This window comes from Pelodiscus sinensis, chromosome 14, assembly GCF_052426305.1.
Source record: "Pelodiscus sinensis isolate ZL-2025 chromosome 14, ASM5242630v1, whole genome shotgun sequence".
NCBI lineage: Eukaryota > Metazoa > Chordata > Testudines > Trionychidae > Pelodiscus > Pelodiscus sinensis.
The window spans coordinates 19,500,795-19,528,078 of record NC_143065.1 but is presented as its reverse complement, the minus strand read 5'-3'; the positions used below and the strand labels follow the sequence as shown (position 1 = coordinate 19,528,078).

The following is a 27,284-nucleotide window of genomic DNA, read 5'->3' as shown; positions in this document are numbered from 1 at the left end:
ATCCACTCCTACACCCTCCCTCCCGCCAAGGCCCCACACACCAAGCCCACTTCCAAGCAGCCCTCTCCCACACACTGAACTCCTCATTTCTGGCCCCACCCAGAAGTGTTTCCCACTTTTTGTGCAGCCCTTCACTGATTTTTCTCTAGGTAAGTAAGCCTTTGACGCCCCTCCAAAATAAAAAGGTTATGGTCTCTCCCCTAGAGCATTAGTCTGGCTGAGTCAGGTTGAATTCTCCTTGTGCTGTAGCATGGCCCACCTCTCACAGTCCTACAAACATACAGGAGAAAGGAAAACCTTTCACAGTCTGTTGGAAGTTGAGGTATTTTTCTGTTGTACAATGTACTGGTTTTTCCACAAATGTCCAATTAAATTTGTGTCTCTGCTTTTGTATTCACCCTTTAATTATCAGCCACCTGTACATAATTGGATTTCTTTCACTGATGCCTTTTAATTATTCTATACCATGGCCTCTTTTCAGTGAAACCAATCACATTTGTCAGGCAGCTGTTAAGAACATGAATGAATCAATTAATGTTGTGTGTTTTCACAATCTACAAGATAATTACTTTAGAAAAATCTTACTGATACAGTAAATGCTGCAGTAAAAGTGGAGGGGTTTAGGGTAACCAAAATGTTGTGCATAAAAAAGTTATTTTCCCTTTAAAAAGAGTCTATGGAATTCCTACATTATAACTTCCACAGTATTAACAGACATAAAACTTATTGTTTTGGCCAAGGACAGAGTATTTTGCGCTTTTAATATACCTTCCAGCAGAGGGTCTCTGATTGCTTTAAAATATTGAAGACCCTCCTAAGTAAAAATCGGTATTGTTATCTTCATTTAACTGATAGGCAAACATAGTGTAACTGAATTAATTGTTGTATTAAAACATGCTTGTGGTCAGAAAAATTGCAGCATCTTTCTTACTAGATCTGACTTCTATGTGTATATTTGCTGCCTTGATTGATAAAAATCTTGTTGGCCAAGCAAAGCAAGGCCTTTCACTCATCTTGATGGTATTCTGTCTGTGCATAAAGGGATTATGTTTGAATGACACAGCCCATCAATTTGAACAGTAAGGAAATGTTCTAGAAATATAAAGGTGCTGAACCCTACTGATTCTTAAAAAAAAAAAAAAATAGAAGGGAAAATGGGGGATACAAAGAGCCTCGGCATCTGGATAACAGACCCAATAACTTCTTACCAGGTTAATGACTGTTATTAATACCTTCTAGCATAAGAATACCCCCATCTCAGGTCTGCCTATCATTGCAGTATGGTTTAAAATGATGGCACTGAGTGACTTCTCTCACTGATAGAAAGAAATGAAATAGGAATAGTCAGGTGAACAGGAACACACACCCAAAGTCCCTGGCTCGGGGAGCTCCAGACATGGGAAGCAATGATAATCAAGGAGGTAAACAGTGGGGAGAAACAGAGCCTTTGGCACATGGTAGGAGCACACAGATACTCTGGGATGGGGGAGGGGTTTGCTGGGAGTCTGTGAAATAGAGGGAGGTGGGAAGGTGATTGCCCCTAGTGTATGCAATGAGCTCTGCTTACAGAAGCACTGAAGTGTGTGATTCTCTGATATTCTTCCTTGGGTTATCCTCCCAGAGCCAACAGAGCTATAAGGCACTGAACTTGTTTGTGTTCTTGCCCTTGTATCACTGGCATGATTATTAATTAAGTGATCATTCCAGAATCTTGGTTACTGAAGATGTCAGAGCCAGACATAGCCGACTTAAATTTCCGTTTGAGTTTGCAGAGTTGGTAATTAGAGAAAACATCTTGTAAATTAAGCACATTTGATCTGGGAGTGACTGAGACTGAATAATCTTTGAACCCCATGATGCCACTTTTCGAGTCAATTCAGAGTACAGCTGCAGTTTAATGATTCTCTCTGTACTGCATGAAAATTAATTATTCTATTCCAGCTTTTAAAAAGAAAATCTAGATAAGGGTATGTCTACACTACAAAGTGAATTCTAACTAACGGACAGTGCTACACTAGCGCTCCTCTAATTCGAACTAAATTCGAACTAGCGGTGCGCTTAGTTCGAACTAGGTAAACCTCATTCTATGAGGATTAAGCCTAGTTCGAATTTACTAGTTCGAATTAAGGGGTGTGTAGCCCCTTAATTCGAACTAGTGGGAGGTTAGCCCTCCCCAGGTTTCCCTGGTGGCCACTCTGGCCAACACCAGGGAAACTCGTCTGCCCCCCTCCCGGCCCCGGACCCCTTAAAGGGGCACGGGCGGGCTACGATGCCCGTGCCAGGTGCAAGCATGCCAGCACCCAGCTAGCAGACCCTGCACCTGGCACGGCTCAAGCCAGCCACCCGATGCCCCCCAGCCCTCCGCCTCTTCCCGGGACCAGGCTGGCGGCTCCTGGGAGCTTGCCTGGGACCACAAGAGGCGGGCACCCGCCTAGTCTAGGGCGGACATCGTGGACCTCGTCCACGACCTCCGCACTAGGCAAAGGAAAGTGGCCGTCTAGGGCAGGAGAGCTGCCAGCCTGGCCACCTAGGAGCAGGTTTGCATGAAAATCAAGGAGGTCCACTGAGACCCCCGACCCTGAGCCCTGAGCTTACAATGGCCATACTGGGTCAGACCAAAGGTCCATCTAGCCCAGTAGCCTGTTTGCCGACAGCGGCCAACCCTAGGGACCCTGGAGGGTATGGACCGAAGACAGTGACCAAGCCATTTGTCTCGTGCCATCCCTCTCCAGCCTTCCACAAACTTTGGGCAGGGACACCACTCCTACCCCCTGGCTAATACCACTCCATGGACCCAACCTCCATCACTTTATCTCACTTCTCTTTAAACTCTGTTCTAGTTCTAGCCTTCACAGCCACCTGCAGCAAGGAGTCGCACAGGTTGACTCTTTCCTTTGTGAAGAAGAACTTTCTGTTACTAGTTTGAAGCCTGCTAGTAACTTCAGGAGATGGAGGGGGGACAGGATAGAGTTATCTAAAAGCAGGAGTTGGGTGGAGACGGTGCATCAAGAAAAGTTCTTCATTAGTTCCCATAAAGAAGGATTAGAGGACACCAAAGGAAAGGAATGGGTAGCAGGCTTCAAACTAGTAACAGAAAGTTGTTCTTCACAAAGCAAAGAGTCAACCTGTGGAACTCCTTGCTGAAGGAGGCTGTGAAGGCTAGAACTGGAACAGAGTTTAAAGGGAAGTGAGATCAAGTCATGGAGGTTGAGTCCATGGAGTGGTATTAGCCAGGGGGTAGGAGTGATGTCCCTGCCCAAGGTTTGTGGAAGGCTGGAGAGGGATGGCACGAGACAAATGGCTTGGTCACTGTCTTCAGTCCATACCCTCCAGGGTCCCTAGGGTTGGCCGCTGTCAGCAGACAGGCTACTGGGCTAGATGGACCTTTGGTCTAACCCAGGACGGCCATTGTAAGCTCAGGGCTCAGGGTCGGGGGTCTCAGTGGACCCCCTTGATTGTCTTGCACACCTGCTCCTGGGTGGCCAGGTTTGATTGTCTTGCATACCAGCTCCTGGGCGGCCTAGCCGGCCTCTTTCCTGTGCCTAGTGCGGAGATCGTGGACGAGGTCCACGATGTCCGCACTAGCCCAGGCAGGTGCCCGCCTCTTGTGGTCCCGGGCAAGCTCCCAGGAGCCGCCAGCCTGGTCCCAGGAAGAGGGGGAGGGCTGGGGGACATCGGGTGGCTGGCTCAATCCGTGCCAGGTGCAGGGTCTGCTGGCTGGGTGCTGGCAGGCTTGCACCTGGCACGGGCACCATAGCCAGCCCGAGCCCCTTTAACGGGTCCGGGGCCAGGAGGGGGGGCAGACGAGTTTCCCTGGTGTTGGCCAGAGTGGCCACCAGGAAACCTGGGGAGGGCTAGCCTCCCACTAGTTCGAATTAAGGGGCTACACACCCCTTAATTTGAACTAGCTAGTTCGAACTAGGCTTAATCCTCGTAAAATGAGGTTTTCTTAGTTCGAACTAAGCGCTCCGCTAGTTCGAATTAGATTCGAACTAGCGGAGCGCTAGAGTGGCGCCTATGAAAGTTAGTTCGAACTAACGTCCGTTAGTTTGAACTAACTTTGTAGTGTAGACATACCCCCTGTCTCTTTAGCCTCTCTTCATATGGGACCAGTTCCAAACCTCTGATCATTTTAGTTGCCCTCCCCTCTCCCACCCTCTCTCTTCCCCTCTCCCACCTCCTTTTTCCAGTCTCCCCGAGTTTTGTTCAATAAAGAGAGATTCTATTTTTGACCACACGTTTTCTTTATTTTGTACATCAGGAAGGGAGGCTAGGGAAGGGTAAGTGGAAGGAGGTGAGGGAGGAATGGGGTACGAGCCCCCGATGGGGAGGACTGGGCTGGCTCTGCAGGCCTCTGGGGGTGGAAGCTCTCCTGCAGCCCCCCAATTGTCCCCTCTCCCCAGATGGCAGCCTGCGGCAAGTGCAGCTAGGCTGATGGCCGAGCGCTGTGATGTGCCCAGTGTGGGCACTCAGGGCACTCCAAGCCAGGACTGCTTTGTAAGCGGGGCACCCCTGAGAACTGTCTGTCCGGGGTGGTGGTCAGGTCCCTTAAAGCACAGCCCTCGGCTAGCCTCAGGCAGCAGCTCCACGCTCTAAGTCCTCATCTGATGCCCTGCCGGCACTGCTTCCGGCCATCCTTAACCCCGGTTCAGGGTCCACTTAATGTGGACATGCTAGTTCGAATTAGCAAAACGCTAATTCAAAATAGTTTTTTAGTCTGGATGCATTAGTTCGAATTAGCTTAGTTCGAATTAACTAATTTGAACTAAGTTAGTTCGAATTAGTGCTTTAGTGTAGACATACCCTAACTTACCAATGCCCTATATAATCTCCCACATTTATAACTAATGCTCTTGGCTCTCTCAACCTGATTTTCAGAGGGTTGTATATTATTATTGGCTCACCAGTAATCAGACCAGAAGATAATCAGGTTCTCCTCCTGAAATCAGGCTACACAGAATTAAATAGAGAATTCAATATTTTTCTAAGGACCCTCTGTGGTGTGTGGCAAGAACAGTCATGTGGACAACAAAGCCAAGCATTTCAGATTTTTATTAAAATAAAAGAAACAATTATCAAACTCCCAACTACAGACTCAAAAACAAATCGTATAATGCAGAGGGGTACTCGCACTCTTCCTTGGAAGCCAGTGATGAGAGACCAGCCTCATCTCTGGCATGCCCAGTTCCTCACTATCGGCGATTTCTGCTGGAGAGAAGGGCTAAATGTTGAGTAGCTAACCTAAAGATGAAAAGAACAAAAGGGAACTGAACTAATTAGAAAGAGCAGACCCAGATGGTGGGTTTGCCCTCTTAGAGAGTCATGGCACTACCTTGAATATTCATGTCAGTGAATGCTCAAATTTAATTTCCTCACCTACAGAATCGTAGGGTCCCCTTACTCTATAGGCTAACATATTCATACATATCAAAACAGATGCACTCATGATTATTCCAATTATCTCATTGTTGAAACATGTTACCTTTGGACTGAATCGTTACTTCCATGTCCTTGTGACACATCTTATGCTTAACAGCAGGTCCCAAAAATTGTTGGCGCAAACATTCAGTTTTCCAAAATCTGAAGAGTAACTGGTAAACCATTTATCTATGCCAAAGGTTACAAACTTGCTTTAGCTGATCACAGAGTCTACAGACTTGTGGATTCTTTCCGTTACAGCCAAATATAATGAAGTAATGTCTACTGAAGTTATTAATACACAAATATAAGCCAAATATAATAAAATCAATCAAATTGGTAAATAAATACAGGCTATACTATAGCGGGCTAGCCCTATGGGGTATGGCTTGCACTCCTCTTTGATACATATTGGATGAGACCATTGCCCCCATGTGCCATGGCTTCTGGTGCAGGCATTGCACAAGACAGAGTATGGCCATCTATAAGGAACCCTTCACAAGGTCTGGTTTAGGGCATGTGCCTAGAGGTAAGCAAGTTAGAATATTAAGGAGATTCTTGGTAGCTCTGCCCAGGAAGCCAATCCTAACTCAGACAGGCCCAAGGATCAAGCAAAATTATACCAACCTCCTGAACAGCCAAAGGTTGTGAGGACCTAAAGCCACCTTTCTACCTAGTCTGTAAGTACTAAGAGGCACAAAACAGAATCTCATCCACTATATCATTCTCCTGGGTGTCTTTCACCATGGCCAATAGTCTGTTAATACCAGATATAAAGTGGGATGTGAGAAGTCCCAACTCTTGTGGGAAAATGTGAATGTCAGTAAAGCACTGACACACAGCTGAATCCCTAGGTGAAGTTGGTTTGAGAACTGTTAGCCTTGATAATGAAGTTTGATTTCTTAGAAGCTCTGAAAAAGGGTCGTGTCTATCTCAACAGAGTTATGATTTTCTTTTAGTGGTCTAGGAATGAACTAACATGTCTGAACTATCAACCGACATCACTTTCAGATACAGAAGTAAATAGCTGTACTGCAATCTTAGTAGAGTGTGGGGATGTAGCAATCCACTGTTGTACAATTAGGGTGGGAAAAAGAAGTCTGTCACTGGAAACATTTGAACTTTGTTATCTATAGCAGAAAACACTCACAACTCACTACTCCTTATCAGCCAGATTCTCAATGGTGTAAGTTATCAGTCTCCAATGAAGTCTGTTTACACTAACTGGGGCTCTTCCCCTAAATCTTTGGCTGCAGAGAAGACCTTTGGAAGGCTGGAATGGCTCTAGCTATTTTAGACAAAAAAAAATGATATAAGGAAGAGGAGATGCTGGGACCAGTATATTCGTCCTGTCTAATAAAGTAATGTCTCATCTCTTTGAACATGGAAGGGATGCCAGACAATGCTACCCATTGTGGAACCTCTTGTGGAAGCAATCACAACATATTTTGGGATTTCTGCCATGGGGGACAAGAGGAGTACCACAAAAGCTGTGGGGATAATAGCCTTTTAGGGCTAAGGAATGCAGTGGCACACTTAACTCACATGATAAAAGTCATTAATGATCTTTCAAAGGTCCTGGGACTGATTATAAATTGGCAGAACATGTAAAGTTCTTCGCCTTGTTTGAATTCTGTCCCAATAGCTTGCTAACTCAGTGGAGCTTGCAGTAGCTATTAAAACTTACGAAGTATTAATCCAGGATTGTGCTCACTGTAAGCTTACTTCATAAACGGAAGTAAAATAATGGTCCTGTTGCATGATTGTTTGTCAAATGTTACTCTCATAACATGGCACTATAAGTTACCCACTGAGTCAAAACAGTATTTGCCACATGATTTTTCTCAGTCAACAGAATCACAAAATCTTTTCCAAATCAGCCACAATTATCTGTGGTTGTGCCAATAGACTGATTATTAGAAGATGGAAAAGCTCTTGTGTCCCACTTTTAAGCATGACATGGCAGAAATTGCTTCATAAAGACATCTATGTATAAGATTAATGCCAAAAATGAAGACTTTCAAGTGACACAGAGAATATATACTTATCAAAAAGCAAACAAGTATAAGTAAGAGGAATGTGAGATGATGCAGTTGGAGGGAGAGAGAGGTATAGAAGTCTTGGAATTCATTTTGTTTGCCAGGTTGGGTTGATAGTGTCATGCATACATTTGTATGACTTTTAAACCAATACAATCATTTTTAAAAACCATTCCCACACTTCCATTTATTATTGGGATTAGTTGGGAACTAAAAAGTGAATTCATGAAAGAAGCTGCAATGATCATTTAATGCATTATTTTCCTGTGAACATGTGGAAGAACGTTGCATTGAAAAATAACCATTTATCTTAAACCACAATTATCACTCTCCATATAGTGAACTGTCTGTAAAAACCTCGCTTAGTATTAGGAAACATGGCTCTCCTGGGCCACTACTTCATTATTCATATTTGTACATTCATCTCACAGTCTAAGCATCAGGTTCTCATTCCAAACACTTACCTCACGGAAATGAAGATGGGCTTGATTTCCAGATGTTCATGCCATCCCTGGGAATGCTTTGTTGGACAGCTTGTTTATATGAGCCAGTGAAGCCCTGTTAATCCCTAGCAGAGACTGATGCCTAGCCACAGAGTGTTTTGGCATCATATCATTTGCTATCTCTAAAAATAATGTAGCGCAGAGAGAAACATTTTTTTAAAGCAAAGCCTACCTTGGGGATACTGAAAGAGCATCAGTTTCAATAAGCCCCTGGAACCAGGTAGGAAAAGATATTCACTGCTAATCCTCATTCTACTCTAACTTTTGGTCCTCTCAAGCAATATAAAGAAAAATGTAGGCACTCCACAATACTGAAACACTGTCAAGAAAGATGTATTCATGTTTGCAGGCATTTAGTAGTGATCAGTATACTCTACATGTACACTATATTCTATAGCAATATGAAACTTCCATGTACAGGCTATTCCAAATCAATTTTGTCTCCTATGAAAAATGGAAAGCTAAACAGCAACTGTAATTAGTGGATTTAGATCTCAGAACAGGGTTTCTTCAAAGTCTGCAGCAGGTTAAAAAACAAACTGCTATACCTTCCAAAGCCAAGTAACAGTTCTGGGAGTCAAATTTAAAGTTAATTTTCTCAGTTCTGCCCCTTGTTTGTTGTGTGAGCTAGAACAAATCATGTAATTTCTCTCTGCCTCAATTTCTGCCTCTGTAAAGCAGGTATTTTACACTTAAGTGCTAAGTGGCTTTATTAGTTGAGAGCCCAGCTCTTTTCTTGTGATAGCATAGGTGTGCTAAAGTTAACATAGCCAGCCCTAGGAGGACTGGCCCTACCTAAGAGGATTTTCAAAGGGGGTATAACTATTGTTGTTGCACCTAACAGGAAACTGATTCCTGCGGCTGAGGTAAGGGGCGGCCAGAAAAGCCAATTATACTGGAATTGTTTTCCAAAGGGATGAACCATTTCAAGTGCTACAACTATATATCTATTTCCCAACATCTTCTAAAACATTTTTATAAATGATTGTCTCCATTTCCACCTTCATCATCCATTTTCTATTATGTTCTCCTTCTCCCATGACTCACTTTTCCCCCTGAGTTTTGTTCTACTTCTCCTTCCCACCACCCCCACGCAATTTATCTCTAGCTGCTGTTTTATGGCAGATCTCGCTTTTCCTATCTTTCTCAATTCCAGTACCCTGTGAATTGTTTTTTATAACATCTCATGTAGCTGCCTTCTTGCTCGCTCCCCTTTTGGTGATTAATATACTTTGTGAAAGGGAAAATTTGTGATGTTTGTTGTACAGGTCTAGGAAAAGTGATGTCCCATATATTGGTTACATTGCTACATTTTGTTGCATGCCTGCTCTCTAAATGCAAGCCTCATATTCACAAACAAAAGTGCCTGTTCAGAAACACAGGCCTGAAGTAGGAGTCTATCCAGAATTTATTTTGTTTGAACTCAAAGTAAGTGTCAGTGCAGTGCATTAGCAACTAGAATAATAAAAGTGAGTGATTTTGGTATGAAGAAATATCACTCGCAATTTTAGAGCTCATTGATAAGTTGATGAAAAGGTGTGATGGAAACATATATATATTTTTAAACATCCCAGCCAAGACTTCCTTGAGACATGTTCTACTAACTAATTCATTGAGTATTCATATGATTACATACTTCCATTGAATTCTTGAGACGATTAGAGCAATGAGGGCAGCATTATTACATTGCTCCTGTGTCCAGCATGGGTGTACAGCAATATAAACCTGCTAGTGGAATTCATGATGCCTGTTGACTTTTAAGCAGATGTATAAAAGTTAGAGGGTAGACAGTCCCACTCTATTCCATGAAGCAAACCACAAGGAAACCAGCCCAGTTATTCCCAGAAACCACCTGTGAGAATTGACAGAAGTGCCCCTTGACCAAATCACTCTTCTGTTCACTTCAACAAGCAACATGGAATACCGGTAGCTCCAGCTGTGTCCTTTCATGCTGAGCCTTTGAACATGGCCAAGTACAAGCAAACTTTTTGGTCTCAGCAAGAACACTGAGTAATTATCAAATGTCAAAGCACTTAGATGGTCAAAGCACATATAAAGCAACTTTTCCATTGACCTTAAGCTCTGCTGATGAACATGTATGAATGAACCAGTAGCCAACATGCTGCTGATTGCATCTTTCTTTTGCCACAGTTACACGGGTTCTGTTGAGGCATGTGAACTCGCACACAGCAATGAGGTATATTCCTCAACACCCACCCAGGTGCAGAAAGGATGTATTCTAGCTTGGCTAACTATAGATCTATGTCTAAGAGAGCATAGGCTATTTCAAGCCGCCTTCAGGTAGCCTCAATATCCTCCTAAACACTTATTTCTTCTTGAAACAAAATACAGGACTATGTAGCACTTTAAAGACTAACAAGATGGTTTATTAGATGATGAGACCTTTCCCCACCTCTAATACCATTAGCTCACAGACATTTACCTTCCCCCCCCGCCCCCGCCGGCATCCCCCTTCTGTTCTGAAATTTGATTTGTCCTTTTCATATGTGTTCTTTTTTTTAATTGTATCCTTTGGTATATATGGTTGTGACTATTTTCTTCCACTATTTGATCTGAGGAAGTGGGTCTGGCCCACGAAAGCTCATCATCTAATAAACCATCTTGTTAGTCTTTAAAGTGCTACATAGTCCTGTATTTTTTTTCAGCTACACCAGACTAACACGGCTACATTTCTATCCTTATTTCTTCTTTGTTTTCCTTCTAATTAGGTATTGCATAAGAGATCATTATTTATATGGAGCTTGATTCCTAGAACTTGAAGAAATGCAAAAATTTTGGTTGGTGCACATTGATGGTGCACATTTATCTGTCTTCTTTGTAGGCTGGGTGTGGTTTCTAACTTCATCCAACTTTCCTTTATTCTGGAAATCTTTGTCACGGGTTACACCTTGGAGACAGCTCCTTGTTTGGTGCCCTTCTTCACCTCTAAACAGGGGTTCTCAAACATGGTGTTTTTCAGGGGTACATCAACTCATCTGCAACTCATTTACCTACTATCACAACAGACTACATAAAAGCACTAGCAAAGTCAGTGCAAACTAACATGTCATACAACTTGTTTATACTGATATATTGACACTATACATTGAAATGTAAGTACAACATTACATTCCAGTTTATTTTATTATATGGTAAAAATTAGAAAATAATATTTCAATAATAGTGTATTGTGCAACTTTTGTATTTTTGTTTTATTTTGTAAGCAAGTACAGATTGCACCTCTAAAAGCCGGGATTTTCTGGTCCAGCAACATCCATGGTCTGACATAAATACAGAAGTTCCAGGATCAGAGAGTCACGGCGCACTGCAGCGGGCTGGGGGCCCAGGAACCAGCATGCAGCTCAGTTGGGCTGTGAGGATGGAGCGGGCAGGAGACTGCATTTGGCTCATCTGGGCTACAAAAGCCAGCACACTGCTCAGCTGGACTGGCAAGGAGCCAGGAGCTGGCACACGATTCAGCTGGGTTGCAGGGGGGAGCCAGGAAGTCAGGGGGTGGGAGGGAGGCGGGCAGCAGCAGGGCCAGAAATGGTCTGGAAAAATCCCTTATCTGAGGTCCCGAGAATGCTGGACCAGGGAGGTCCAGCCTGTAGTTTTTAAGTGAGATGAAACTTGGGAGTATGCAAAATAAATTGGAGTCTTGAAAGGGTACAGTTACCTGAAAAGGTTGAGAGGAAAGCCACTGCTCTAGAACATTTATGTCTTACCTTTATTCCCTGTACAACCTGCCCACAAAGACCTTTGTGGTGCTATCAGAAGAACCTCTTCAAGTGTTGTGTTTAAATGATTAGCAGAGGCATCACAGAGGGCCTGTTGCCTAATTTTTTTTGGAATGACAGAAAAACTGGCAATTAGGAAAGAAAATCTTTATACTCGCAAATTATATATTTGCTATAGACTCTCAATGGTTCAAGACTGAGCCTTTAGGCACAGCCCTGCATAGGTAGGTGACATGTAGCGGCACCACCTCAGGAAGAGAATCACAAAAGAACTGTGACTCAAAGTCACAAATTATCCTCTGACTGTCTTTTCATCTGGAAGTGATGATAATGTCTCCACTTACCAAAAGATGGATATTGCGGAGATCGATATTTCAAGGTTCAATTTAGCAGGTCTAGTAAAGACCCACTAAATCAACCACTTATGCCCCCATCAATTCTGGTACTCCAGTATTCCTCCATGCCTTCAGGAGTAAGGGAAGTGAAGGAGAGAGTTTCTCCCATTGACTCCCACAATGGGGACTCTGCAGAAATTCATCCTAAGGTACATAGACTCCAGCTATGTTATTCACGTAGCTGGAGTTGTGTATCTTAGGTTGACTTTCTTCCCTAGTGTAGACCTGGCCTAAGTTATTTTCCCATTTTTGGATGCAGTTTTCTCTACCTTTGGGGGAGAAGGGGTTATAATGTGCTCATCCTCTCTTCCCCTTCCCCCCCCCCCCCCATCCCATATTTCCACACTGCAAATGGAATGAACAGCTCTAACTCTGTACATAGGTTTGGGGTTTTACTTCCCTGCATGTCCACTTTAGGACTGGTCACAATCTAGCCCTAAGAGACAATAACCATGGAAACTCACAAGGCCAATTATTCAGAACAGAAGACTAGGAGAGGAGAAAGCAACCCCAATCCCTCTCTGGAGCTCTAGCTATTCTTTAAATTTGTCACCGTATCCAATTCAAGAATTCCCACCATATATCACATTTCTCTGCAGTGTTTTAGTGCTACATGTGGGCAGATTTCTACCATGCCAAACATGCTGTCAGAAGAAATTTGAATCTGTAGTTGCACTATAAATTCTGTTTTGATATGGATGTAACTCAGGGGTGGACAAAAGGGTCTCTGTGGGCTGGATCCAGCCCATATAGCGGGTTGATCCAGCCTATAGTCATTCTGATGTTTCCCCGCCCCCAGGCCATTGGCCTGAGGTCAAGGGAACACACAAAGTCTCTCGCCCCACCCTTCCAGGAGGGAACCACACACCCCTGGCAGGGCGGGGTATGAGAGACTTTGCATGCTCTCCCACCCCCAGACCCTAATCGGTTAGAGAGAACCTGGCAGGGTGGGGTGGAGGAGCCAAAGACTGCGTGGTGCACTCCCCCGCCCCCAGGCTCTTCCCAGTGGCTGGGAGGTGAGGTGCGGCAAATGGAAGAGAGGGGAGACTCCTCCCAAATTAAGAGGAAAGCCTCCCTTTGGCTCCCCTCTTGATGCTGCTGCATTCTTTCTTTTTTCCTTCCTTTCTTGGCAGGGGCAGAGTGCGCCCCCTGATCGGCCTGGGGGCAAAGGGAGCACAGGAAGTCTTCTCACAGTGCCAGGGGCCAGCTGTTCAAAACAACTGGTGGTTCTCTCTAGGTTCTGGGCACCCTTGGCAGGGCAGAGGACAAAGACTTCAGGCCAATCAGGGGCTCTGGACACGGGAGCACTCAAAGTCTCCTGGCTCCACCCCTTCTGAGGCAGCCCATGACTACTTCAGAAATTCACAAAGAGGCTCCCTTTCAAAAATTATTGCCCACCCCTGTTATAACTACATAACCTTAAAAAAACCCACATATTTAACTATTTTGAGTTATATACATTTTAAGAGTAAAAGAATACTCATGTGTTTTGTGTGGGAAGGGGGAATTATACAAAAACTATAATGTGTACAATAACAATTATTCCAGGACTTAAAAATTGTAATTTTAAGCTCTGCATTGATCCTTTTTATTTTAGATATTGCTATGTAAACATCAAGTCGTACCTAGAGAGCTTTATCCAATAATTTACTTCTCTCAATGCCTTATCTATATTTTTCTTTTTTAGCAATACTTTCATGCTGGAGGAAATGGGCTGAAAAAGAATTACTTGGAGAAGAGCCCGGCTCTACAGTCTTTGAAATATGCTCTTAGCCTTTATACACAAACTACTGATGCCTTGATAAAGAAATTTATAGCAACCCAGACTTCTCAAAGTAAGTAACTTGTTCGGTGGAGCTGGAAATGTAGCCAAGATTACTTTCAATATTTTAAATGCATATTTTACTATCAATAGATGTTAATTAATATGGTCAAAACTTGTTCTCAAGTTGTAATGATCAAGTTGGTCTTAAGACATCACTACACAATAGGTATCTTACCAAACAGTCCAACTGATTTCTGTGTGACTACTCAGTGCAAAGTACTGTTCCATTCAAGTCACACTTGCAGAATCTACCCATATTAATATAAGCTATGTTTATGCAATGGTAATAAAATGTCAGTCTCAACAATAAGTAAATCTAGGTGGACAACAGATTCTATAGTACATGCATATCTATCTAGGCAAACAATACAAGGAGCTGTATCCACCCAAGTGTGTGAGATTATATTGAGCCAGGTGCTCAGCTGATCAGTGCAGCTAAGCTTGTTTACGCGAGCTGAAGCTCCAGCACTAACATGCATACACACTGACTAAGCCAGGTGTTCAACCTTTCTGCATGCTGCTAAGTGCTTACCCACATTCATAGTCCATTTGAAATCAGTATCATCAAGGATGTCTGGGAATCACTTCAGAATTGTAAGGTGACTAAAGAACTGGCTAAAGAAAAGGCACCTGCTGTTTCCCTTGCAGGGAAGATGGAGTTATGAGTTGTATGGTAGAAATGCTGTAACCGTGCACTGGAAATTACAAGAAGGTTTCCAGCCATTAGAGGGCTAAGGATTTTGAACAGCCTCCCAGTAAGAGTTGGGGGAGCAAACAATTTAATTCGCTTTAGACAGAGAGAGAGGATTCAGAATTAGAACTGAAGAGAGCTGGAGTAACTGGTAAGTGCAATTTGATAACAGACTCATAGACTTTAAGGTCAGAAGGGACCATTATGATCATCTAGTCTGACCCCCTGCACAGTGCAGGCCACAAAATCTCACCCACCCCTCCTAGAATAATCCTCTCACCTATATCTCAGATATTGAAGCCTTCAAATACTTTGAAGACCCCAAGATGCAGAGAATCCTCTAGCTGTGATCTGTACCCCATGCTACAGAGGAAGGCGAAAATAATAGGGATGATTGTCATGACAAGGAGGTTCAGCAGCCATGGGGCTCACTCCCAGTTTGTCATCTTTTCCTGAAAGCTCTTGCTTCAGCACATCATCAAGCCCCCTGCAGGAGTCAAGCAGGGATTTCCCCTTCCGTATACTGGGGGGGGGGATGGTCTCTTTCCTCTGAAGCATCAGAGATATTCATCTAGGGACTGAACACAGGCTGGGGGAGGGACAGTGCTCCAAGATGGCACCACTGCTTGACTGGCTGGTGCTTGCTCACATGCTCAGGGTCTGATTGCCTTGTGTGAGGCCAGGAAGGAATTTTCCGCCAGGTCCAATTGACAGTGACCTTGGGGGGTGGGATGCTGTTTTCCTCTGCAATAGATGAGTGAATGTCAGTTGCCAGGATATCTGTCTCACTTGGTCGTTTCCCTTCCACTGCAGGGGCAATAGGCACAGGGGCACCTCCGTTCTCCCTGTTCTCTGTCTGTGGCATGTAATAGTCTAATCTCCTGTGAGCTGTAGTACTTCAGTTTAATTTTGGTGATTGGATTTAATGTGCAGATGCTTGAGGCCTGTGATATATAGGACATCAAACCACATAATCTGATGGTCCCTTCTAGCCTTAAACTCTAAGTGCTTGCCAGCAAGAGTAAGGGCTACACAGCTTAGCCCACAGCGTATACCATTACTGGGTGGAAAACTCCAATACATCATATTTTAGCAACTGTACAGACACACAAAACAAAGAGCTAAAAATGACTGACTGTAAATACCTCTCAACTAGACTTACACTACATACTATTTTATTTGAGAACAACAAAATGTGGTTCTTTCCCATAACCTAATGATTTCACAGACTGATATACAGGCTGACTTGTCCATATAGTTGCATACTCCAGGCCTAATTGGTAAATACCCTATCTCCAGGCTTGGCCTCCCCTGTGCTCATGTGCTGATGGGATATACCACCATCTACAAAAGGCCTTAACCAAAACTGTGGATTTGGGCAATTTCAGACCCAGAGGAAAACATGGGGGGCAACACCTGCCTCTATATTTGGATAAAATGGGATCCCATTGAAAACAATGGGAGTTTGTGGATTGACTTACATAGGAGAAGGGCAAGTCTCTCTCATGCTCCTCCATTTTTATGCAGGATTGTCTACCACATCCACCACCTGTACCTGGGTTGCTTTAAGAGGGAAAGACAATTTTTCTTTCTCATATGATAATTTTTAATTTTTCTTTCCCGTGTGATGATCTAGTATTGGCCACTGTTGGCAGAAATCATGAGCTGAAATCATGACAGATTATTTTTAAACATCTACATCTCCATTCTTTAATATTGACAGTCAAATTAAAGCAGAGAACAGTGTGAGACTTTACGTATGTTTTGAGCTAGGTTACATTGCTCTAGCACTTTTTTGCATTGCTAGAGGAGTATATAGTGACCTTAGTGTAAATGAGAATCAGTCATTCTAGGTTTAAGGTATGGTTCTATCCTAGGGGGTCACCAAATGAAATTAATAGTCAGCAGGTTTAAAACAAACAAAAGGAAGTTTTTCTTCATTCAGCACACAGTCAATCTGTGGAATTCCTTGCTAGAGGATGTGGTAAAGATTAGGATTTTAACAGGATTCAAAAAAGGGCTAGATAGATTCATGGAGGTTAGGTCCATCAATCAGTAGGAATGGTGTCCGTAGCCTCTGTTTGTCTAGAATGGGTGACAGGAGAGGGATCACGTGAGGATTACCTGTTGTGTTCCCTCCCTCTGGGAACCAATAATCTGGTATTGGCCACTGTTGGCAGACAGGATACTGGGCTAGATGGAGATTTGTTCTGACCCAGTATGGCCATTCTTATAACAAATAGTCTGGTAGCACTCTATAGACTAACAAAACATGTAGATGGTATCATGAGTTTTCGTGGGCACAGCCCACTTCTTCAGATGACCAGGTTGTTGGATGTCTGGGACCAAAATAAAAAGTGGAGATGGGAGAGGGGAGGAAGAAGGGAAAATTGGGAAGGGGGGGGACAAGAAAAGGAAGTGGGTAAAAAATATATCAAGGGAAAGCCGAGTCTATAAGCACCTAAAGATTAGATAGTCAAAGGGGACAGGTAAGAGCCATTAATTAGCAAATAACAAAGAGTCAGGAAACACTTAAAAGACTGATGAAACATCTGGATGGTACCATGAGATTCTTCAAAGACAAAGAACCATTGTCGCCCTCATTGGTTGATAGGTAGGTAATGACCTAACCATCCAGTATCTTTGTTTAATCCAGAGGTGTGAGAATTCAATTTTGGAATGAGCTGAAGTTCCAGTCCTTCGCTGTATATTTGGCTCCTGTAATTGGTTTGTAGCATAACAGCCACTTGAAGATCTGTTAATGCATGCCCAGGGAGATTAAAGTGTGCCCCCACAGGCTTTTGTATGTTCCCTTTACAAATATCTGATTCGTATCCATTAATTCTTTCACATAGGGACTGTCCAGTTTGTCCAATATATATTGCAGTGGGGCATTGCTGGCACTTGATGGCATAGATTAAATTACTGGATGTGCAGTTGAATGAGCCTCTGATTTGGTGGCTTATGTGGTTGGCTCCAGTAATGAGTTCGCTTGTATAGATATGTGGGCAGAGTTGGCACTGTGGTTGATTGCAGGGATGGGTCCCTGGATATTTATGATGTAGCTGTGTAGCATGATTATTGGAAAGAAAGCTCCTGATACCATCTACATGTTTTGTTAGTCTATAAAGTGCTACCAGACCATTTGTTGTTTTTCAGTTTACCTGTACAGACTAACTCGGCTACCACCTGAAGCTTATGTTCTTATGTTCAGTGAAGAGTAACAACTTCTAGGGAGGCATTTTCAAGTGACAAAAGGGCTCCACATCGGTTTCTACTACTTTCAAAGGCTGGCATCACCTATTAGGAATTGACCGTCTATTGTATTGAACACTATAAAACATATATTAAAATTCCATACTACGGGATTACTTTTGCATACTGCAAATCAGTGCTAGATTTCACAAAGTGTAAGGGGTATTTTAAAAATGGTTTGGTCATCACTTGCTGTCTTTGTGTGGAAATATAATTTGCAGATCTCTAATTTTTATCTTGCTCCCTCTCATGATGGTAAGTGCAGTTTTAATTGAACATTAACCTGAAAATTAATTACTTTTACTTTTGAAATGCAATTTGTTTCTTAAAAACCTTGCATGCATGAATTTTGCAACTTGCTCTCAAGATTCATTGTAAGGAATGATTTTCTGAGCAACTACTCTATTACATTAAGGGTCTTCATTAATAATGCGTGCATCAGAAGAAAAATGCTTAAAATTCAAATATATAAGGAAAATGTTTTTCTCTCTAATAAGATAATATACTATAGATTTAGGCAGAAGATGATTAATTACTAATGCTAACATACACTTTGTTTTTTTCCCTTAAGTTATAATGAAAATGTGCATAAGAGAGAAAATTACACAGGTTGTAGTCATTAAATAAAGACCATTTACAAATTTCAAGCCATAAACCTGAAGGGCCTGATTTTCATTAACAGAAGTTCAAAGTCTGTGTGAATTGCTGTGCCCACATTAGTGTGCTTGTATTTGCACACTTTTGTTAGCATAAATACCACCAGGAATAAGAGCTAGGGAAATACATCGCCGAATGTTTTACTGTTAATGTCCCACACGGTTAAGAAAGCAAGGACTCATTTATTCTCATTCCTGGTCTCTTCCCAACTGTGGTTATGCTATTGACATTGAGTTATAATGAATGTTTAATAAGAAATAATTAGATAACTAACCAATTAGAGTAATGCATATGCAAATGTGTATGCATTTGTCATCAAATTGTGTAAGCAATGGGGTTCTACTTTTTCAATATCAATCTCCAATATTGTATTTTATGCTTTTATTATTTTCTTTATTGAATGAATGAGCTGCTACTTGTAAATTTATTGATAAAATCAGCTGTTTAAACTCAAATTGATTTAGCTTTTATTCTCACGCTTTCTGTTGATGAAATCTAGTTTTCCCTTATGAAATTCAAGAAGTGCCCTTCTAGCAATTTTATTACCTTGATTGTTGATACTTAAAATGACAGTGTAGGTTCCAAATACAGCAAAAAAAATAAATCCACATAAAAAAGCAATTGGTTGCATCTAATTGTTTGCAAAGTCTCTTTGGGCATGTCTACACTACAGAGTTTTATCAGAAAAACGGCTGTTTTTCCAACAAAATTTGAGTTATGTCCACACTGCAGTTGCGTTCTTTTGAAAGTAAATCGAAAGAACAGAGGGGTTTTTCCAACAGCAGTATTCCTATTTCCCTTGGAGGCTACACCAAAGCCTCCTACATTTGGCACATGCTACCCCCTGGGCAGGACACCTAGGTAGGGAAAAGTGCCTCCAGCGAGTGTCATGCAGGTTCTTTAGGCCTGGTATACACAAAGAAATCCAAGACTACTATGCATCATGCCGAGAGTGCCAACTAGCTGGAATGAAGGGCATACCCAAGACTCCCCTCATACCTCTACTGGTCGTATGTGTACAATTTGAATGGATCGGGATGTATCTTCTCAGATCATTAGAGAAGAGCAAGATGGGGAACCGATTCATCCTGGTGATAGATTATGTGACTCAATATCCAGAAGCTGTCTCACTTTGAGTAGCAACTGCAAGGCCTATAGCAAATGAGTTAGTGAAGGTATTTGCCAGGGTGGTTATATCCAGAGAAATCTTGACCAATCAGGGTATCAATGTCTCATTCAAGCTGTTTGCAGATCTGTGTCGGCTCACGCACAATCTAACCATCCAGACATCAGTATATCATCCCCAGACAGATGGACTCATGGAACAATTTAACAGTACCCTTAAATCAATGCTACGTAAGTGCGTAGGAGATGACCCACAATTTTGGGGCACGCTCCTACCAGCCCTGGTCTCTGCTGTAAGGGAGGTCCCTCAAGACTCAACCCTGTGGTATACTTGACTTATTGAGGGAGGATTGGGAGGCTCAGGAAACTCAGGTGCTTGGCACCACCGAGTATGTGTTACATTTCAGAGTGGCTTCAAACATTAGGTGCCTTTGCACTGGAGAACACAATACAGGCTCAACCAGATCAAGAAAAGCAATATAATCATGGAACTAGGGTCTGTAGCTTTGAACCAGGGAACGGGTATTACTATTGTTACTCTCAGCCACGTCGAAACTTCTAGCCAAGTGGCAGGGCCCCTTTGAAGTGCTATGTCGCATGGACTCTGTGGACTATGAAGTTAAGCTTCCAGGTTGCAGGAAGGAGGTACGTACGTATTATGTGAACATATTGAAAGCCTGGAAGACACGAGAAGCCATGTGTATTGCTCTGGCACCTCCAAAATCTGAACTCAGCCCTTTAGTGGGCAAACCTCTTGATCCAAAACTGGGAGAGTTAGGCAAGGGCCTACAATGGGACCTGGTACAATAACTCTTACAGACCTTTTAAGATGTCTTATCCTCCCACACAGGATGGATAAGCCTGATTTACTATCACATTGCAACAAAACCAGGACAGAAAGTGAGAAACACTCACTGGCTCCCGCCAAGGAAGATATGAGATGCCATCCACCAGGAGCTTAAAACAATGCTCAAAATGGGTGGGATTGAAGAATCGCTGAGCGATTGGAGGAGCCCTATCATCCTAGTGCGAAAATCCAGTGAAATCATCAAGTTCTGCATCTATTTCCGGGAAGTCAATTCTGTATCCCATTTTGATGCCTAGCCAATGCCCCGGGTCAAAAAACTGCTGGAGTAGCTAGGAGGGGCCAAGTAACTATTTACCATCAACCTGGCAAAAGGGTACTGGCAAATACCCCTCATGCCTAACTCAAGGGTGAAAACTGTCTTCATACCCTTTGTCTCTACCAATTTATTACCATGCCATTTGGACTGCATGGGGCAGCTGCCACCTTGCAGAGGCTGCTTAACAAACTGCTACTACTACACAACCAGTACACAGCTGCATATATAGATGACATTCTCATTTACATTAGTATCTGAGAAGACCACCTGCATTACCGCAAGGAAGTTCTTTAGGCCCCTACAAGAAGCAGGTCTCATGACAAATTCTGCAAAGTGCCACTTCAGAAAGGAAGAAGTGACTTACCTTGGATAGGGAGGCAGGAAGTTACGACCAATGATTATCAAAGTACAAGCATTGTCAGCGACACCAATGCCAAGAACAAAAAGGCAAGTATGCCAGTTTTTAGGTTTGGCTGGCTATTACAGATGATTCATTTGGACTTTTCGACGATTGCAACACTGCTTACAGATTTAACGAAGAGCTCCCAACCCTGTCAGGTAAAATGGACAGAACAATGTAAGAGGGCTTTCCAGAACCTAAAGAGGCAACTAGCACAGGAACCACTTGGTAGGAAGTGACCCAGGGAGGGTGTTGGAGTGGGGTATCCCACCCAGGTGAGCTCGGTGTGTTTTGGTCGGACTCCCCACTGAGCAAGTGGTAGACCGCTCTGCCACTCACAGGACCTTGGGTCAGGAGCTGGTGGAGTAGGATGGGCCCAGGTCCCCATACTCTGGGCCCAGGTTCCCCCAACTTATTGTCCCTGCTGTGAGTTAAAGGGCAACCCCATATTGACTTTGTCCCTGAAACTATGCTTGCCTGGAGTTAAAGGGCAATCCCATTGACTTTGGCCACTAGGCCGTGCCGCCCTAAGTTAAAGGCTCATGCCTTATTAACTGTAGCCTTTAGGTTGTACTACTCTAAACAGAGACTAGTTTATTTTGGCAGCCAGAAACCCAACAGACAACCATGCAGTGGCCACACCCTTGGGTGCTTGAAACCCAAGGACGGGATGTGCATACCCCGTGACACAGATCCTATTTACATTCTGGATCTCATGCTACTCTGTTCAACTATTAGTTCTTGGCACCAATGCTTATTCAACCTCTTGTCTAGCTTCATATTTCCATACCCTACCTTTCAATAATTCTTCAGTGTCTCTCTCCTTCCCCAGCATATGAGAGTAAAGCTTTTGAGCCAAACTTCTCAGGTGCTGGTGAAGTTTCATGGAGAAGGAGGGGCACTACAGGGGAAAGTCTTGTGCTGTGTTGAAAGGTGGTCTGTTCCCTTGGCCAGGTCTGCTTAGAGAGACTGGGCTAAAGAAGTATTTTGCCCTTTGTCTTCTCATTTTAGTATTATAATGGTTTATATACAAACTGCATGTTTGTTAGTGAGATGCTGTCACTGTTTACAGTGAGAAGGTCAGACAGCAGTGAAATCCCCTTTCTACTGGGAGAAATAAAGATGCGGGTTGGATAATGGGTTTTGGCATTTCATTGTTAAATTTACTCAACACATTAGAGAGAAAGAGTTACAGTCACCGCAGCCAACATTTTTCCCCATCTCTAGTCACAGTGCAGCATGTCTACTGTTTTCTCTAGAGACCTTGCGGAGTCAAAATAAGTTAGACAAGGGCAAAGAAGGCTGGCATCATGCACTCATTCGCCATTTACAGAAACAGTAAAATGAAGGGCTCTCAAAGCTGTACAAGCTGTTGTTTCATGGGTACAATCAGTTTAAATGGCTTTTTAATTAAAAGTAATTGGACGCAGCCAGACCATAGCTACCTTTTCTTTCCTGTCTCTTCATTTTAAAAGGCTTAGACCTTGCCTATGCACAAACATTATGCTGCTGGAACAATACCAACTTAGTGACTGTGGAACAGTCCCCACAGTGCGGATGCATATTCATCAGCATGAAAGAGCTTATACAGATACAGCTTGTTCCCTGACAGAATGGGAAATAAGCTATGCCAGGTGAAGTTACCTTTGCATCTGACTAAAACTGCATTGATACAAGGGATGCACTGCTATAACAAGGAGTAAAATAAAATCACACCAGTCCAAACTCTGTGTGTGTGGATCAGGTCTTGCTGACTGAAAATGGTCTTTTTTAGAAAGTTCCAATGTAGCTATTTTGCCTAGAGTTTTAAATGCCATTTTTAAGGTAGGTTGCTAGGAAATCTTTGATAAAACATAGCGAGAGCATTTGACTCTCACTAATTATTCCTAGGGGCAAATCCTACTGAGTTCAGCAGGGATCTCCTTGTGTAAGGTCAGAACACTTAATATGCACCATGTAATATCAGAGAAAAAATTATCACAAAATTATGAGGGTATGTCTACACTTGCTCCCTAGTTCAAACTAGGGATGCGAATGTAGGCGACCGAAATTGCTAATGAAGCGGGGATTTAAATATCCCGTGCTTCATTAGCATGATCTCGCCGGTGCGTTACTCCGCTCAACAGCTGTTTCAAAAGTGAAAGTGCGCGCCGGGATGCGTTACTTTGAATCAAACCCCTTGGTTCAAACTAACGTTACTCCTCATTTTTTGAGCCCAGCATAAAAGTAAAATTAACATTTTTTGAGGAGTAACGTTAGTTTGAACCAAGGGGTTTGGTTCGAACTAACGCGGCCCAGCGCACACTTTCATTTTCGAAACAGCTGTTGAGCGGAGTAACGCGCCAGCGAGATCATGCTAATGAAGCACGGGATATTTAAATCCCCACTTCATTAGCAATTTCGGTCGCCTACATTTGCATCCCTAGTTCAAACTAGGGAGCAAGTATAGATGTACCCTAAGTGAACAATAATTAGGCATGTTTTTAGAACCCAACATTTTAACGGAAAATTTTGCCTTTTTCCTATAGTCTAGAATGATGCTGGAGGAACTGAGGTCAGAATTTTGTTCTATTAACATTTTGCCTACATTTTATAATATCCACACCAGAAACGTTTATTCATTGCTGTTCGTTAATGTCTATTGTATCAGTGTTGAATAGTGGTAATTTCCAGAATCAGAGCCTTAATTTTGCCCCCTTCTGTAGTCTAGGTTGTGCAATCAAGCCAAATGGAAGTTACACAGGTAACCTTGTTTCTTGGCGTTCCTAACTTTCTCAGTGCTTGAGTTAATAGGAGTCAATCGTAATGAGTTTTTTATGTAATAAATATATAAAGGCTAATCTATTTTGTGATTTATTTCAAGTAACTATCAAGGAAAATATAATTGAGTACAGGAACTTTAAAAGTAAATTACTACAGAATCAAGATAGATAAAGTTAATAAAGTGTACCATAAATATATGATGGATTTTCTACTTCAGGGCTCTGCTGGATATCGGGATTGTTTTCCCAACAGACAGGTGCTTAACAAATAATTAAATGACTGAACAACGTGCATAAACCAGTTGTACTTTTCAATAACAGCAATTTTACCACCAAAATGGTGATGGGTACTGAAATTTCGCTTCTTAGGTTCACTAGGCATATTGATAACAAGCCTGCAAGCCCAACAGTGTAAGTGAATGATAAGCCAAAAATCCTGGCTGCAATACTTTGCTATAACTATCGGACAACATCAAAATGTGCACACAGAATAGACATCCCACATTCATTGGATAGTGCGTGCAGATGTGGTCTCCTCATCTCAAAAAAGATATACTGGCATTAGAAAAGGTTCAGAGAAGGGCAATTAAAATGATTAGGGGTTTGGAACAGGTCCCATATGAGGAGAGATTAATGAGATTAGGACTTTTCATCTTGCAAAAGAGGACACTAAGTGGGATTATGACAGAGGTATGTAAAATCATGAGTAGTGTGGGGAAAGTGAATAAGGAAAAGTTATATACTTGTTCCCATAATATAAGAACTAGGGACCAGCAAATGAAATTAATGGGCAGCAGGTTTAAAACAAATAAAAGGAAATTCTTCTTCACACAGTGCATAGTCAATCTGTGGAACTCCTTGTCTGAGGAGGTTGTGAAGGCTAGGACTATTAACAGGGTTTAAAAGAGAACTAGATAAATTCATGGAGGTTAAGTCCATTAATGGCTATTGGCCAGGATGGGTAAGGAATGGTGTCCCTAGCTTCTGTTTCTCAGAGGGTAGAAATGGATGGCAGGAGAGAGATCGCTTGATCATTACCTGTTCGGTTCACAGATACTGGCCTGGATAGACCTTTGGTCTGACCCAGTATGGTCATTCTTGTGTTCTTATTGTGAACACTAGCTTTAATACCATTTTTATGTTTCATGCCAAGGGACATGGAAATTCTTTTGTTTGAGCACACCACTATTACTGTCCCAGACTTGCCCCTTTTTTCACCTGCTTTAAAGCTGAATGCCATTGGAATGCTTAAAAATCGGTGGGAAAATATCCGGCCTATGTTTGTGTGCTGCTAAGGACAATGATATTTTTTAGCAGCCACCCGGCAATACAAATACTGAGATTTTATTTCAAGTACAACACTTGCAAGCATTTGAGCTGTTTATTACAACCCACATATTTAAAACTAGTTGAGCAATATTCTCCATTGCAAAACAAAATAATTTAACTTAATTCTGGTAATTAATTGTTTGAGACACATACAGTTACTTTTCTGGTAGGAAGCAACATACTTAAATTTTACCAACAAGTAATTATAAATTGATACAAAAGTTAATTTTACTTTTATGCTGGGCTCAAATTAAATATTTATGTTTAAGTTACTTTACATTTCCAAACAACAGCATATAAGAATATAATTTATCTGGAATACAAGCCTCTCTTTCTCTTAGCGAACCTTATATTGAGTCTTGTCCACACTATCAGGGTAAGTTGACTTAAGTTACACTACTCCAGCTATGTGAACAACATAAATGGAGTTGACATAATTCAGGACAACTTACCACAGTGTCTTCACTGCACTACATCAATAGAAAGTGCTCTCCCTTTGACTTACCTCATTCTTTTCGGGAAGCTAGAGCACTGGAATTAGCTGGACAGTACGCTGCATCAATTTAGTGGGTCCGTACTAGACCTGCTATATTGACACCTGCTGCATCAATTGCAGCAATGTTGATCTCTCCCTTAGAGTTTAAAGCTATTAGCTACTGTAATACTAAGTTGAAATAGCTGGTTTTGGCATTCTTTAGAAATATAAATTTCATGTTACCGAAGTGTAAATCATGTGGTCCCAATTTTATTCCCCTTTATTTTGTCTTGAATAGAATAAGTAGCCTACAAACCTCATTGGCTAAATCAAACTACAAAGTGTTACTGTGCATCTATACTAAGAAAAAACAGAGTTTAGTTTCAAGCTTGACTAGCATATTATAGCTAAAGTTGACCTAAACTCTATAATTTTTCTAATCAGGATAAAGCCTTTGAACTCAGAGGCTTCTATTTTGTAAATTGAGAATACTGACTGTGTCTGTGCATCATAGATTTGATCTATGGGATCAATCTCAGCATGATTCCTCAAAAATGATTTCTAAAAAAAACATAAAAATTTCCTCCCAGCAATCACATTTTCAATAAAGTTGCACTTTACTTGTTAATTTTGGTTAGATCAGTCGAAAAGCTAGCTTGTGATTGCTCTAGTGCATTAGCTTTATAATTTTGCGTATATCATTACATTTTCTGAACCTTTCCTTAATAATCAGTAATTACATTACAGTGGATTGATCACAATATTTATACTATTCTCCACTCAGAGAACTCTGGCCTTAGTTAATACCAGCACACACCCAGAATACCCCCATTAAAATCAGTGGAGTTTTTCTTGATTTAAATTGCTGGAACAGAGCATATTTACTCCTTTAAAAACAGAATACACCATATACAATGAAATGTAGTTCAGCTTTTTTATATGTCAAGAATTTCTAGCATTAATATGGACCTTTTCCATGCTATGCTATTCCATATACAGGATTTTAACATACTCTGATGAGTACATGCAATATTAAAGCTAAGAATCTATTAATATTTGTAAGTGCTTTTAAACGGGGGGGGGGGAAGGGAGGCGGAGGGTTCAGTTTGCGTTTTTTGGTGGTTTGTTTTTTGGTTCTCTGTTAGTACAGTAGAATCCTATTTCCTGACTATGGCTCCTAAATGTAAATCTTTATATAGTATATTTTATTTACACGTTTAAAAGTAGTTTTTAAATATAGCATCTGCATTTCATATGAATGCAGAGTCTTAGATTTGATCAACAGTGTGAAAAGAAAATGCCTTGAACACCACTGGCATTGCAAATTTCTCTAATCTCTTACTAATCATTATATTGTTAAACTAAAAATGCCAGCATTGCATTCAGAATGTCTGTTTATCAACCAGCATATTTATGGAATCTTTCCTGAGGTTTTGCCACTGAGGAATTTCTCTATATACTGTATTGATCTGTATTATGACAAAGAGGAAAGTACTACTAAAGTATTTATTGTCACATACATAGGACATAACAAATATGGTTGCTGGAT

General features: G+C 41.9%; 1 protein-coding gene across 1 annotated transcript in view; it reads left to right on the top strand.

Moving 5' to 3' along the window:
• UNC13C (unc-13 homolog C) overlaps nt 1–27,284 on the top strand; it is a 435,134-nt gene that overhangs the window by 377,362 nt on the left and 30,488 nt on the right. The window contains exon 28 of the mRNA XM_075897272.2: nt 13,780–13,927. Coding sequence (XP_075753387.2) covers nt 13,780–13,927 — 148 coding nt within the window. The remainder of the gene's footprint in view (nt 1–13,779; nt 13,928–27,284) is intronic.